The following is a 14,219-nucleotide window of genomic DNA, read 5'->3' on the forward strand; positions in this document are numbered from 1 at the left end:
TTTATTCTATCTATCTATCTATCTGTCTGTCTGTCTGTCTGTCTTTTATTCTATATCTATCTATCTATCTATCTATCTATCTATCTATCTATCTATCTATCTATCTATCTATCTATCTATCTATCTATCTATCTATCTATCTATCTATCTATCTATCTCTCTTTCTGTCTGTCTGTCTGTCTGTCTGTCTGTCTTTCTTTCTTTCTGTCTGTCCATCATTTTATCTGTCTGTCTGTCTTTCTGTATGTCTGTCCATCATTTTATCTATCTATCTATCTATCTATCTATCTATCTATCTATCTATCTATCTATCTATCTATCTATCTATCTATCTATCTATCTATCTATCTATCTATCCATCATTTTTATCTGTCTGTCTGTCTGTCTAACTATCTATCTTTCTGTCTGTCCATCATTTTATCTGTCTGTCTGTCTGCCTATCTATCAGTCTGTCTGCCTTTTATTCTATCTATCTATCTGTCTGTCTGTCTGTCTTTTATTCTATCTATCTCTCTATCTCTCTATCTCTCTATCTATCTATCTATCTATCTATCTATCTATCTATCTATCTATCTATCTATCTATCTATCTATCTATCTATCTGTCCATCATTTTATCTGTCTGTCTGTCTGCCTATCTATCAGTCTGTCTGCCTTTTATTCTATCTATCTATCTATCTGTCTGTCTGTCTGTCTTTTATTCTATCTATCTATCTATCTATCTATCTATCTATCTATCTATCTATCTATCTATCTATCTATCTATCTATCTATCTATCTATCTATCTATATATCTATCTATCTATCTATCTATCTATCTATCTATCTGTCCATCATTTTATCTGTCTGTCTGTCTGCCTATCTATCAGTCTGTCTGCCTTTTATTCTATCTATCTGTCTGTCTGTCTGTCTTTTATTCTATCTATCTATCTATCTATCTATCTATCTATCTATCTATCTATCTATCTATCTATCTATCTATCTATCTATCTATCTATCTATCTATCTATCTATCTGTCTGTCTGTCTGTCTGTCTGTCTGTCTGTCTGTCTGTCTGTCTGTCTGTCTGTCTGTCTATCTATCTATCTATCTATATATCTATCTATCTATCTATGATTGGTCTTACAACTTTAAACTAATTAAAACACTCAGACTATTTGACTCAACATCAAAGTTTGTCTACAGAACTTTGCTAGTTAATATTATCGGTCTGTTTAACAGGAAAACGACTTTACATTTTAAATCTATTCATCTGTTTGTCCCATTTTATTTACATGTCATTTATATATGCGTAAACATTAAGGTTTTGTGGATGGATACTTCATTAATAATAGGTATGCTCAATAAAGGGTGATAATGTCTTAAAAAGTATAACAATACCTATGTAACTATAATATTTTGGAGGAATACCAGCCCACACACTACCAGTCCCTATCTGACGCTCTCTCTCTCTCTTCACCCAAAAAGAAGGAGAAAAACAGTGGGAGGGAAAGACAACTTAAGTGGGAATGTCTCAAATACACATTTTTTTCCCTCTTTTTGCAAGCTGTCCTGTGTTTTGAACTGCAGGTACTGTTCAGTGCTGAGTGACCGCTGGCAGCCAAGGACCTAATAGACAGTCATCCAAAACAATGATCAAACCATAAACTCGGTTTGCCATCAGACATCTCAAAAAAGAAGAAATCTTCTCAGAATACATCTTGCACATCAGGTAAGATGCTTTGATGATCTTATATATCTTCCTGACATGTTCCCTGTTCAGTTTTGTGCACCTGATGCACGGTAACTTAATTCATCTGATTCTGTTATGACCAGTTTAATTCTTTGAAAAGCTTACAAAGCATTTTGAGCTCATTTAAAAAGAAAAAAGTGCTACTTTAAATTGTTTTAAAATCCTTGAGAAATGTTGTGTTGGCATCCGCTTTATGCGTCACCCAGTCATTCACGTCAACTCTGTAATCTTGACAGTATTCAGTAATGCAGTCTTTAATTAGCTGATCTCATCTCTCTAATATGCAATGTAATTCTGCTTTGCACAACCATTTGGCATCGTTTTGATATTGTACATCTTTGATGAAAAAATCTAGACACCTTATTCTTGTTGCCCATTGAGATATTTTTTAAAAGAAAAATGACTCATCTAAAATAAATCAAGCTTATAAGTGTGTATACAGACTGCTTTAGACAAAGGCAAATACTTTTAAGAGCTGCTAAACTAAAAAAACAAAACATTTTATTCATTAGTCCTTTTATTGCACTATTAGTAGAATTGTTATAGCAGTGGTCAAAATCAGTCTGTGCACATCATCATTTCGTGTGCTTTTAAATTAGGTCTTCCAGTTTATTACATAACAGTATTGTCATATTTTCAGAGGATATGGTTTTGGTACATTCAGTGTCTTTATTTCGATGCATGAATCAGGGTGGCTCTCCAAAAACTCTGGCAAACTTGCCAGTAATGTGGTTCTTCTGCCATTCTGTGGTAAAGGGTGTGGGAGTGAATTTAGAGAGAGAGAGAAAGAGCTCACAGGCAGTTTAAAACCACACGCACAACACGTGGCACAAAAAGAACTAGTTTCTGCAGATCTGGATGGTCACAGACTTTAATAAAATATGTGGATCAGTGTGTCTGCACATTGAAATGAAGCTTTGAAAACATTGAAAAATGTTATTTTATATAGTATTATATATTTTGAACTGGCTTTTATTTTTATGTTTTTAAGTTTGATTTGAGTTTAAGTTTTAATGCTTTTGTCTTTTTTATAATTTTTATATTTCTATTTAGCTTTATTTTTAAGGCAACATTTCTAATTTCCAAGTTACATTTTTCATATAATATTTATATTTTATTTTAATATCTTCAGTTTATATCATAATATCACATCTCTTTAATATCTCAATTATTTATCCCACACAGAGAAAAAGGGTGTCAAAATTGTTACTGGGGCAGTAACCATAAAAGGACACATTTGTACCTTTTTTAAAAAGGTTCATAGTAGGTACATATTTGTACTCTAAGGTACTAATATGTACCTTTTAGGAGTAAAACAGGTACAAATGTGTCCTTTTAAGGGTACTGCCCCAGCGACAAGCTGTTGTACCCCTAAAGGTACAATTTTGACACCCTTTTTCTCTGTGTGTAGACTATAGTGAGATTCAAAGGAGAGCAAATGGAGATTTCCTTTCTTCTCAAAACTTTAGGACTAGCTTGAAAGCTTGAGAGCCTCCCAGAGCGTCTCCAAAGCCACTCAAAAGGCATGAACGCAACGCACACACACACACACACACACACAAACACACACACGCACACAGGCAGCGTCTACAAAGCCTCACGAGACGAGAGACTGTGTTAAATTACCTCATGTCTCAAAGCACATAACATTATAACAATAATGAACGTAAACAACTTACAGAGCTCTAGTTGTACCACCTGACTGCTGCAGATTCATTTTGACGTTAATAGCGTTGACATAGAAACGCTATGCATAAATCCGAGTCTGAGGATGTGAACATCTCTGGGCAGAACGTCACGGGTTGCCATCGGTTAGGACATGGCGTGAACCCAGCATAAACTCAATATTTTGGTTCAGGAGGAACTGTAAAAGGCGGCTGTTTTTGTTTTGTTTTTGGCGTTCGGTGGATTTCTGTCCACAACTCTGGAAAAAGCCTTAAACAATGTGCTGATGACGTGTGATGTCTGCGCGAGCAGGGTGCACGGAGATATGGAAATACAGTATGTTGACAGGCAGGTAGGACAGAGTATCTGCAATGATTGGACGAACATTTTTCGATTCTGAGACTTCCTCAGAATATACGTAGGCTATGTGTTTTAATATTTAGACAGAGGTGGGTAGAGTAGCCAAAATCTGTACTCAAGTAAAAGTACAAGTACTTACTGAAATATTTACTCAAGTAAAAGTAAAAGTAACAATCGTAATATTTACTTGAGTAAGAGTAAAAAAGTATTCGATGAGAAAACTACTCAAGTAGTTAGTTACTAGTTACTTTCGATCTGATTGATAAGCGAAAACCCTGAATTTCAGGCTACTTGGAGAGCTTTCACACACCTCTCTGTAACACTTTACAATAAGGTTGTATTAGTTAACATTAGTTAATGTATTAGTTAACATGAACTAACCATGAACAACACCTCTGTTCAGCATTAGTTAATCTTTTTCAACGTTAGTTCATAAAAATCCAGCTGTTCATGGTTTATTCATGTTAGTTCACAGTGCATTGACTAATGTTAACAATATTTTAATAATGCATTAGTAAATGTTTAAATTAACATAAAGATAAATAAGTGCTTTATAAGTGCAGTTCATTATTAGTTCATGTTAACTAATGTAAGCTAATGAACCTTATATATATATAATATATATATATGTGTGTGTGTGTGTGTGTGTGTGTGTGTGTGTGTGTGTGTGTGTGTGTGTGTGTGTGTGTGTGTGTGTGTGTGTGTGTGTGTGTGTGTGTGTGTGTGTGTGTGTGTGTGAGATTAATGGTTAAACAGTGTAAATTAATGGTGTGCTGGGCTAACTAGAGCTCTTTTTAAAACATACTTTGTTCTTATATTTGTATAAGTATATAGGCTATTCTTTAGGTAGGAATAAAATACAATACCGTTTTTATTTGTATGTATTTTCTACACTTCAGACAGGTGTCTGTCCGGATTTGTGTATAAATGCAAGACGTCACATTAGGCTATTCAATTTGTTTCGTTTTGTGAAGAAAAGGATATGTAAATGTGAAGATGAGAACGTTTGTTCGTGGACGTGTGTTGTTTGGAGGATTCAAACGATTCATTGCTTGCACAAGAGCGCATATGAGGAAAACACTCGGACAGTGTGTGAAATAGTATTATAATAAGGGAAAATTCCCCATAGTTACCAAATGACCGTTAATAGTGTTCAAATATAGGCATCATTGTGACACTTACCACTACATGTTCTTTTCAGGGTGGAATTCTTGTATGCTGAGAGATGTCAGTTCGTTTTGGTGCACACAACATGCATCGCATTATGAAACTATTCTTTTTGACATCTTGGAGTGAAAAAATAGACTGAACTTGAGGCCACGGGCAATCTGCCTCCCGTAGCTCACACACATCTTCCGACTAAACGCGCGCTAATTATAAGCGGGTGATGCGTAGCAACCTCTCGCGAAGCAGCCTCTCCAACGTTTCGCGAGACTTGCGAAAGTCATATTCACTTATTTTAATATATATAATATAATTATTACCATTTGACAGTAACGGAGGAACGCCACCGAATGTAACTAAGTAAAAGTACAGTTTTTTCACAAGAAATTTACTTGAGTAAGAGTAAAAGTTCCCATCTTTAAATCTACTCTAAAAGTACAAGTTACCCAAAAAATGTACTCAAGTAAATGTAACGAAGTAAATGTAATTCGTTACTACCCACCTCTGTATTTAGATCACTTCTATATTGATTGCTATCATGTGAAGAGATTCAACCAGTAGCCTATAGTGTGTATAAAAACAAACTACCTTTAAGAAAACCATCCTAAAATCTCTCCAAGTCTTTTCAAAAGATATCTCAATAATTTAACCAACTGTGCTCAGATTTACCAAGATACCAATCAAAAGTCAGTTTGAATATGAACTTTGGTATTTCTCACTAAGTTATTTGAGCTATGTAATCCACATATTTTATAGCTTTATAGTCTTACTGTGTCAACAACTTTCTAATTTATTTCCATTTTTGAGTCTCCTAAGGAATTTCAGACTAAACATCTGAGATTGTTGATACTTAAATGAAACAAAATCCCCTTAGCTATGAAAGAGCAACATCTTAAGTAATTCATTTTTTTTTTCTAGGGTGGATCTGCATTAGACATGTTATTAGTGAGTCAAGTCACATAATGTATTTACATTAATTATGTTCATTTGTGACAATTTTCTTATGCGGACGAAAATTATCAAATGCACCAAAAAGGCTAAATATATATCTCCTACTGACGTTGCATCCGTGTGGTTTCAGATGTAATTCAGCTGGACAAAGGACACAAAAATACACCCAGATGATGTTACACCCGTTCTGGGAGAGAAAAAAAACGCTGTAAATATAGCATGAAGACAGGTTACGAAAATACACATTTGCACACGTTGATGCATCTGACCCAAACAAGTCTTTCCCTGTCTCAGGTTTTAGTTTTGGTTACAATGAGATATTTTCCCCATTGTCGATGTGGAGAGCAGATTGGTTTATTGTGACTGTCGGCGAGGCGGCTGCATATTCAAAGCTTAATGAGACCGCAGAATGAAGGATTTGACCAGAATCAGCTCTTGGATGCAAAGTAGCATTTATGGTTTTTATAAAAGTGTGGAAACAATTGCACTGCCATATTTGAAAGTTTGCTTCTTCTAGTACGTCTTTCTCTCTTTTTCGCAGATTAAAAACGTAGCAGCCATGTTGTCGGTCTGTGTGGCTTTCCTGTTTCTCTGCACTGCCCACCTGCCACTAGACTCCTCCGCCCTTCCCTTTGAGCAGAAAGGGTTCTGGGACTTTGGCAAGGACATTGACGTGAAAGAGCTGATGATGATGATGAAGGACCAGGAAGAAGGGTCAGCCGATCCATACCAACCTGAACATCCCACTTGCCCATTTGGCTGTCGGTGTGACCGCCAAGTCGTACAGTGCTCGGATTTAGGTTGGCTTAAGATGATATGTGTTTGCGATGGTGTCTTGGTGTAGACAGACAAGATAATAACTGTTTAGTCTGAGAGGTTTTGCTTCTAGACCAAAATTTTATATGGGACAACGCAGTGCCAAAATTGTTTATGGGACAAACGTAAACAAAATGGCCTTAAAACCGAACATTGAAAATATAGTTCCAAAATGATTCTGCACAGGCTGAAAACTGAAAATACTGTGTGCTGTTTTTTATGTGTACCAAATATAATATAGCGATTTTAAAGAATCATACAATTAATTATGCATTTTATTATTTTATATAGTTTTTCAATAACATTGTCAGAACATATGAACATACCCGTTTTTGGTCTGCAACTCACCAGTTGATAACCACTGGTGTAAAGGGTGAAGTCACACTGGTTAGTGATTAGGATGGAATGAGTTACAGGATATCCCCTTTATATCATCCATCTCATCCCAAAATTACTAGCCTGTTGCATCGAGCAAACTTCAAAGACCTGCCTATCATTTTTCCCAGGATTTTTGAAAAGTGTAGTATGAATGAACGTGGTATGAAACACAATGATATGAATATACGAGTGACGAGTTATATAAATAAATCAAAGTTGTGGCTCAAAGTAGGGAAAGTGAGGAGGAAATTTTGGCTGGAAGCTAAATAGAAATGTCAGGTTTTAACATCCACATCAAAGTCCTGAATGAGATCAGGATCAAATTTAGCTCGAGAACGGATACCAATTCAGACACACCGCTAATCTGGCCCATCCACATCAGACAGCACATGTGGCGTGTGGTCGGTCACCTGAGAAGACAGACATTCTGGTTATTCTACTCGGTACAGCAAACGTGCCATAAACTATGATGTCGGTTTCACCAGGAATGATGAATTTAAAAGCAAATGGACAATTTTAATGGATGCCAGGTACCACCCAAGCACAGCTGCCCTCTTTCCCACTATTTCTCTTTTATGAAGTTCATAAAGTACAGCTATTCTCCTCTTTTTCTCTCTCTCCACATTGTAATGTGCTACGTGGAGCCATGGTCATCTGGCTCCATCTTAATTATATGGGAAGCTCAGAGGGGAATGCTAGCACACAACAACAGAGCACAGCAAACACACAGTCCTGAAGCCCAGAGAACTACCAAACATTTCCGAAATTATAGCCCGCTGAAAAGTTTACAAGTGAACCTGGGTAACCCAAAGACTCGGATGGTAAATACTGAAGAAGTTGTTTCTTAAATGAAGTGCCTACTTTACTTTCTAAAGGCATCCTGTGGCATGACTGATTAAATGAATTTTTTTAATTTTTTTTATTTGTTTGATTGCTGCTCAGCCTATTATTATTATTATATATACTCGAATACTCGATTCTGATTTGCCAGTCGTGGTAGGTAGCGGATGGATATTTTCTAATTTTCGCCAATATCCATTGTAAATAACGCTGCATATCAGTCCGCTCATCCGTGTTAATTTTGTTTCATATCATCTTTCTATTACTGTTTAATCTTAACCTGGCTCCTCCTTCCTACATACTTCCGCTCAATTTTCATTTCCTTCAGTACTCCGTCTGGGATTGCGGTATATTCTCTGGTTTTCTCCGGCCAAATTTTAACCGGTCCAATCAGCGAACAGAGGGAGTGGCTGAGAACGATGACGTTGATGTCGCACCCTAGTTTGAGATGACATGCGTCACGACCAAACGTTAGCGATTGGTTATGGCATTTCCAGAGTGGCTCATGGCAAATCCAATAGTTTTAAACATAGATATACATAATAAAGGGTAGATGTCTCGTCCGCGCTGCCAATAGAGGTCGACGTCCGCACCTGGCGGCCATCTTGTCACAGTCAGCTCGCTCACTCATAACATTGTGTTTTCATGGTAAATGCACTTTTTAAATAACCATAACTTGCTCAATTGTCTACCGCTTTTCAAACTGTTTGGTTTGTTATAAACGTCAGAGATGTAGTTATGTAACTGCATACTTATGAATAATTATTCATAATTTGTTCAAGCATCCAGAATTATAGCCGCGTTAATAACGTTTGTAAGAAACCAAACCATTTTGTAAATCCATCAAGATTTCAGCGAGATAAGAGTATTTGTGTTCGTGCAGGTCACTCACCTTACATCAGGTACCGCAGAGACCGCCAGAAAGCTTGCCTGTGACAAGATGGCCGCCGGTGACTCCGCCATAATGTATATCTATGGTTTTAAACTTCAACAGAGTACCCGCCTTCGAGGAAGTTAACGCAGACTCTGTACAAATAAAATATACGAGGGTCTGGCAGGAACAGGTTAGTTTAATCTTATTCTGTTTTAAAAATAGGGGAGAATGCATTGTAAGGTTTTTACGTCATATAGGAAGATGACTGACGATAACAAACCGGCGCTACTTTCATGTCTCTCGTATCACGCAGCGGATTCGCGTTTTCATTTCATAAAAGCTACTTTATTGCGGCATCTGGCGGCTGAAATAGAACCATAAGAGCCAGAATGACCGTAATGCACTTCTTTTTTTTAATATTACTGGAATAGTGTCGCAGCGTATGTCTTGTTGCTTGGCCGATTGTTTTGTACATTGTAAAGGACTATTTTTTCTAGGCAAAAGCTTAAAAATAATATATAGGTATTTTTTTGTATTGCTGTAATATCTGGCAATCAACTAAAGGTAGCTTTTTACTTTCTTAAAGCAGCACTAGGTAGTTTTTGCTCTCGGGGTCCCCCTACAGTTGGGGAACAGTTTTGTCCTCTACTACTGTCGTAAACTGTCATTCTACATCAGTGGATGCATCACGTGCATTTGTTGACATGACAACTATGATAGCCCTGAACGCTGCAGGAGGAGTTCACCTGTCTAAGGAGTTCACATGCAGGTGTTCTGCTTGCGTCGCATGTGAAATGTCTTCATCCCAGGTACAGTGGCACATGTTTCAGAATGTCATATGAATATCATTTCATGGGTTTTATTTTTTTCAAACTCCAAATGATTGCGATGCTCACGTTTACAAGCCAGCGTCATTATAGTAGCCTAGTCCATTGGTTCCCGTTTTACAGAATCTATATGATACTTCAATTCAATATTTGAGTGGTAGGTAATAACCATATATCGTCAATATTATAATATCAAGCTACCATAGATGAATCTGCAAATTTAAAAAATCGATTTGCATTATAGCTTGAGGCAAGACAAATAAACCAATATCACAGACATGTTAGGTATCCTAAAATATGATTTTGTACGTCTTATCATATGTATTTACTTGCAAAAATGTAGCTCCTCCTCCTCACGCCCGCGAGCAAACGCTGGCCCAATGTTGATCCTCGTCCTGCCTTTAATCCGATCACTTTCTCGTTTCCTCTTTTTGTTTTCCTCCGACAAAACCTTTGCTTTCTTATTTTTCTGTGCTGCTTCGGCCATGACTATAACATTCGGCAAACAAATAATAGTTTGGCTCGCACGTCCGAATTTAAGGAAGTTGGGGGTGGTGGTGGTGGAAGTGACGTATATGCCGTAAAGCAGTCGAATTTTGTAGTTCTTTTTTTTCTCGGGTTACTACCCGAAACCCGAAGTTTAAAAGTACGACTAAAAACGATACAGACCCCGTCAGGCTATGGCAGACGTGTCATTCAACCTATTGTAAGTCGATGTATCATCACAAGAGGTTTGAAAATATATTGTAAAGGTTGAAAAGTTACCTAGTGCTGCTTTAATGTGACAAGTCAGACAGGATATTTTTTTAACTTAATTTTATCCATCAAACAGTTGCTGGAGGGGAGGGGCTAAACATAAGAGGGTTTGGTGATGTCAGCTGAAATGTAGTCATTTCAGAGGTGGAGCAAGTTAATAGGCCACATTTTAATGAAAGGTTATAAAGACAAACATTTCTTTCTTCTTTGGAATTACTTGTACCAGTACATTTCACAATATAAGACAGAATGTGTATTTAAAAAGTAAATATTTTCATTTTGATTTCATGTTGAGTTTTCCACTATCCCGGAAAATATGAAAAACCACTGCAACATAAAAGCCTAAGCAACATTTTATCCACAATATATTTTTTTTTCAGACCTCATTTCTAGCAATATATCTATTTTTCTTTGTTTGTGCATTATTCCCCAACAGGGTTAGGTTACGTGCCGTACGATATTCCTGCAGACACACTTCTGTTGGACCTGCAGAGCAACAAGATCACAGAGATTAGAGAGGGAGACTTTAAGGGACTGACCAACCTCTATGTGAGACCTATATTTTATAATTCGCATCACAGTCATTTTTGTGAATGAATTGCCACGTGATATTGTTCTTTACATTCCTATCAGCTGTTCATAGCCCCTGTCTCGTTTCAGGCCCTTGTGCTACGATATAACCAAATCTCCAAAGTTCATCCCAAGGCATTCCTTCCTTTGAAGCGTTTGCAGAAGTTATACATCTCGCACAACCTTCTGACTTCCATCCCCAAAAACCTGCCTCCATCCCTTGTGGAGCTGCGTATCCATGACAATCACATCAAGAAGGTGCCGCCATTTAGCTTCTCAGGTCTCCACAACATGCACGTCATTGGTAAGACTGTGTGTTTGTCTGTGTGTATACTGTATATTAGCCGTGCTAATGACATCATATTATTCATGATGTCACTTAATGGTTGCTCACTGAGGTTATAGTGTCCTGTATCCTGTAAAGCTGCTTTTTGACAACATTTACTGATCAATAGGGGTGTAACGATATTCTCATGTCACGATTTGATACATATTACGATACTGAACTCACAATTTGATATTATTGCAATACTCAAAGGCTCAAATACTGAATAGGCTTGGACTTGGTGCTGGTAACCCAATGCACAGGACAATGCTGACACCAGAATAAAAATATTCATTATTCTGAAGCTGAAATTACAGAATTATTTTAGACGAATAGGGCTAGCACTCTGTCACTGACTAGATATATGTGACCCTGGCCCAGAAAACTAGTCATACGGTTCAATTTTTTGAAATTGAGATTTATAAACCACCGGAAAGCTGAATAAATAAGCTTTCCATTTATGTATGGTTTATTAGGATAGGACAATATTTCGTCGAGATTCAACTATTTGAAAATCTGGAATCTGAGGGTGCAAAAAATCTAAATATTGAGAAAATCGCCTTTAAAGTTGTCCAAATGATGTCCTTAGCAATGCATATTACTACTAATAATACATTTTTGGGATATTTACGGTAGGAAATTTACAAAATATCTTCCTGGATCATGATCTTTACTTAATATCCTAATGATTTTAAAAATCGATAATTTTGACCCATACAATTTTGAAAGTATTGTTGGCTATTGCCACAAATATACCTGTGCGACTAATGACTGGTTTTGTGCTCCAGGGTCACATATTTAAAATAATGTAGGCCACATTTTACTGCAACTTAAGACATTTGGCATTATCAGGACCTACAAATGTTCCCCCTTTGCATTATTATACATTATATTCAACATGATATATAGTGGTTTAATTTAGTAATGACACTAAAACTCTGTAAAGTTAATTCTTTTCTCACACACTAATTTTCATTTTGGGTGAACTATACATTATATGTGCTCACTATCCACGATGCATAGTTGCATTTTTTTTATTGCGATATTGTGATACGATATATTGTTACACCCCTACTGATAAAACTAAATGCTTTATTTGTGCCTTAAACACTGGTTGATTTTGCAGAAATGGGTCGTAATCCACTCCAGAACAGTGGTTTCGAACCTGGAGCATTTATGGGCCTTAAACTGAACTACTTGCGCATTTCTGAGGCCAAACTCACTGGAGTTCCCAAAGGTAATGATGAATGGTGCTCAAAATTTAATAAATTTAATATATATATAATATATATATATATATATATATATATATATATATATATATATATATATATATATATATATATATATATATATATATATATATATATATATATATATATATATATATATATATATATATATATATATATATATATATATATATATATATATATTGCAGCCATTATTCTTTGGCATTTCTTGAAAAATTGAATTAGTAAATGATTTAATAAGATTGCTGTATTTTATATATACACAATACAGCATATATAAATATGGAATAAAGGTGTATTTGTGTTTTTCTTCATGGAATGTTGTCCATTATCTTTTAAATACAATGCAACTCATTCTATTCCACATGGAATGTGTTTCATTCTTGCCAGACCTTCCCAGCAGTCTTCACGAGCTGCATTTGGACAGTAATCAGATTCAGGCCATTGAGTTTGTGGATCTCAGTCAGTACACCCAGCTGCAGAGGTAAACCCTACGCATTCCCAAATATTTGGTGTGATTAATATGTATCGTGATTCTACTGTTAAATACAATGATCAACGAAACATTTCCCCCTCACTTTTACATGGATTTTATTATGGCATAAAGTTGGCTTTGGGTGTCCTCTAGTGGTTAAAAGCCCTCTGCCTCTGTGTCTAGGTTGGGACTCGGCAGTAACCAGATTCGCCACATTGAGCACGGTGCTTTATCTTACCTCACCAACCTGAGGGAGCTGCATCTTGACAACAACCGTCTGCCCGGTGTGCCCAGTGGTCTGCCTCAAATGAAGTATTTGCAGGTGTGCTTGTGTACAGAACTCTACTGATTCTAGTCCATTTATAGGCCTACTAAATAAACTGAACCACACTCTTCTTACAGGTTGTCTACCTCCATTCAAACAACATCACCAATGTCGGGGTGGATGACTTCTGCCCTACGGGTTTTGGGATGAAGAGGGTGTTCTACAATGGCATCAGTCTCTTTGACAACCCGATCAGGTACTGGGAGGTGCAGCCCGCCACGTTCCGCTGTGTCACTGACCAAATGGCTGTACAGTTTGGCAACCACAAGAAATAAAAGACGCACAAAACCAATCCAGGAGGAGAACAAGAGGAAAAAGTGGCCATCATTTGTGTAAATCATCAAGATATTTGAGTGAAGACGATGAAAAAACATTTCCATGGAGGCATAATTCAGAAGAAACGTGGACTCCATTTAAACCAAAGGTTTAAAGAACCACTGGTAAACAAAATTAAAACAGTGCATTCAAAACTATCGATGTGTGTAATTCCCTGCTGACATTAATGAATATGTACTTGACAAAAAATGCCTTTTTGTTCAATTCAGTTGACACATTATTGAAAGTCCTTAATTAACTCTCTGAGATGTCTATTAACAGCTTCATTTGCATGGATAGGATCTTTAAGTAATTAGATAAATTCACAGTTTGTCATTCTGGACCCCTACTGTCACTCATTCATCATGGTAATACTGTAATAAAGTGGATTGTGTTGTGGATGTTTACCATGCCATCACAAGACATCCTACCTTAAAGTTGGCATGCTTATTTCCTTCTAACTTTAATGTTAAGAAATGATCGTAGGCTAAGCGCATTCAGTGGAATGAATAACCCTGCAGATGTGGCAGATAATTTTTGAAGGTGGAGTAGCTAAATTACACTGAAAGGAGAAAGTCTTCACAAACAAGTCCT

General features: G+C 36.6%; 1 protein-coding gene across 1 annotated transcript; it reads left to right on the plus strand.

Annotated features, from left to right (window-relative positions):
* Positions 1 to 1,518: 1,518 nt before the first annotated feature.
* bgna (biglycan a) lies at positions 1,519 to 14,065 on the plus strand. Its single transcript, XM_079826416.1, has 8 exons — positions 1,519 to 1,710; positions 6,413 to 6,671; positions 10,799 to 10,911; positions 11,023 to 11,236; positions 12,384 to 12,494; positions 12,901 to 12,994; positions 13,169 to 13,307; positions 13,388 to 14,065. The coding sequence occupies exons 2-8, from the start codon at positions 6,431 to 6,433 to the stop codon at positions 13,583 to 13,585; spliced, it is 1,110 nt and encodes a 369-aa protein (XP_079682542.1). The 5' UTR covers positions 1,519 to 1,710; positions 6,413 to 6,430; the 3' UTR covers positions 13,586 to 14,065.
* The last annotated feature ends 154 nt before the right edge of the window (positions 14,066 to 14,219 follow it).

The sequence above is a fragment of the Gobio gobio genome (assembly GCF_949357685.1).
Source record: "Gobio gobio genome assembly, chromosome: 10".
NCBI lineage: Eukaryota > Metazoa > Chordata > Actinopteri > Cypriniformes > Gobionidae > Gobio > Gobio gobio.

Bases quoted from the DNA above. Each gene is read 5' to 3' on its own strand.
- bgna (XM_079826416.1), top strand. From the start codon at position 6,431: ATGTTGTCGGTCTGTGTGGCTTTCCTGTTTCTCTGCACTGCCCACCTG. The intron at 6,672-10,798 runs GTTGGCTTAAGA...ATTCCCCAACAG, and splicing joins CGTACAGTGCTCGGATTTAG to GGTTAGGTTACGTGCCGTAC. The intron at 11,237-12,383 runs GTAAGACTGTGT...TTGATTTTGCAG, and splicing joins CCACAACATGCACGTCATTG to AAATGGGTCGTAATCCACTC.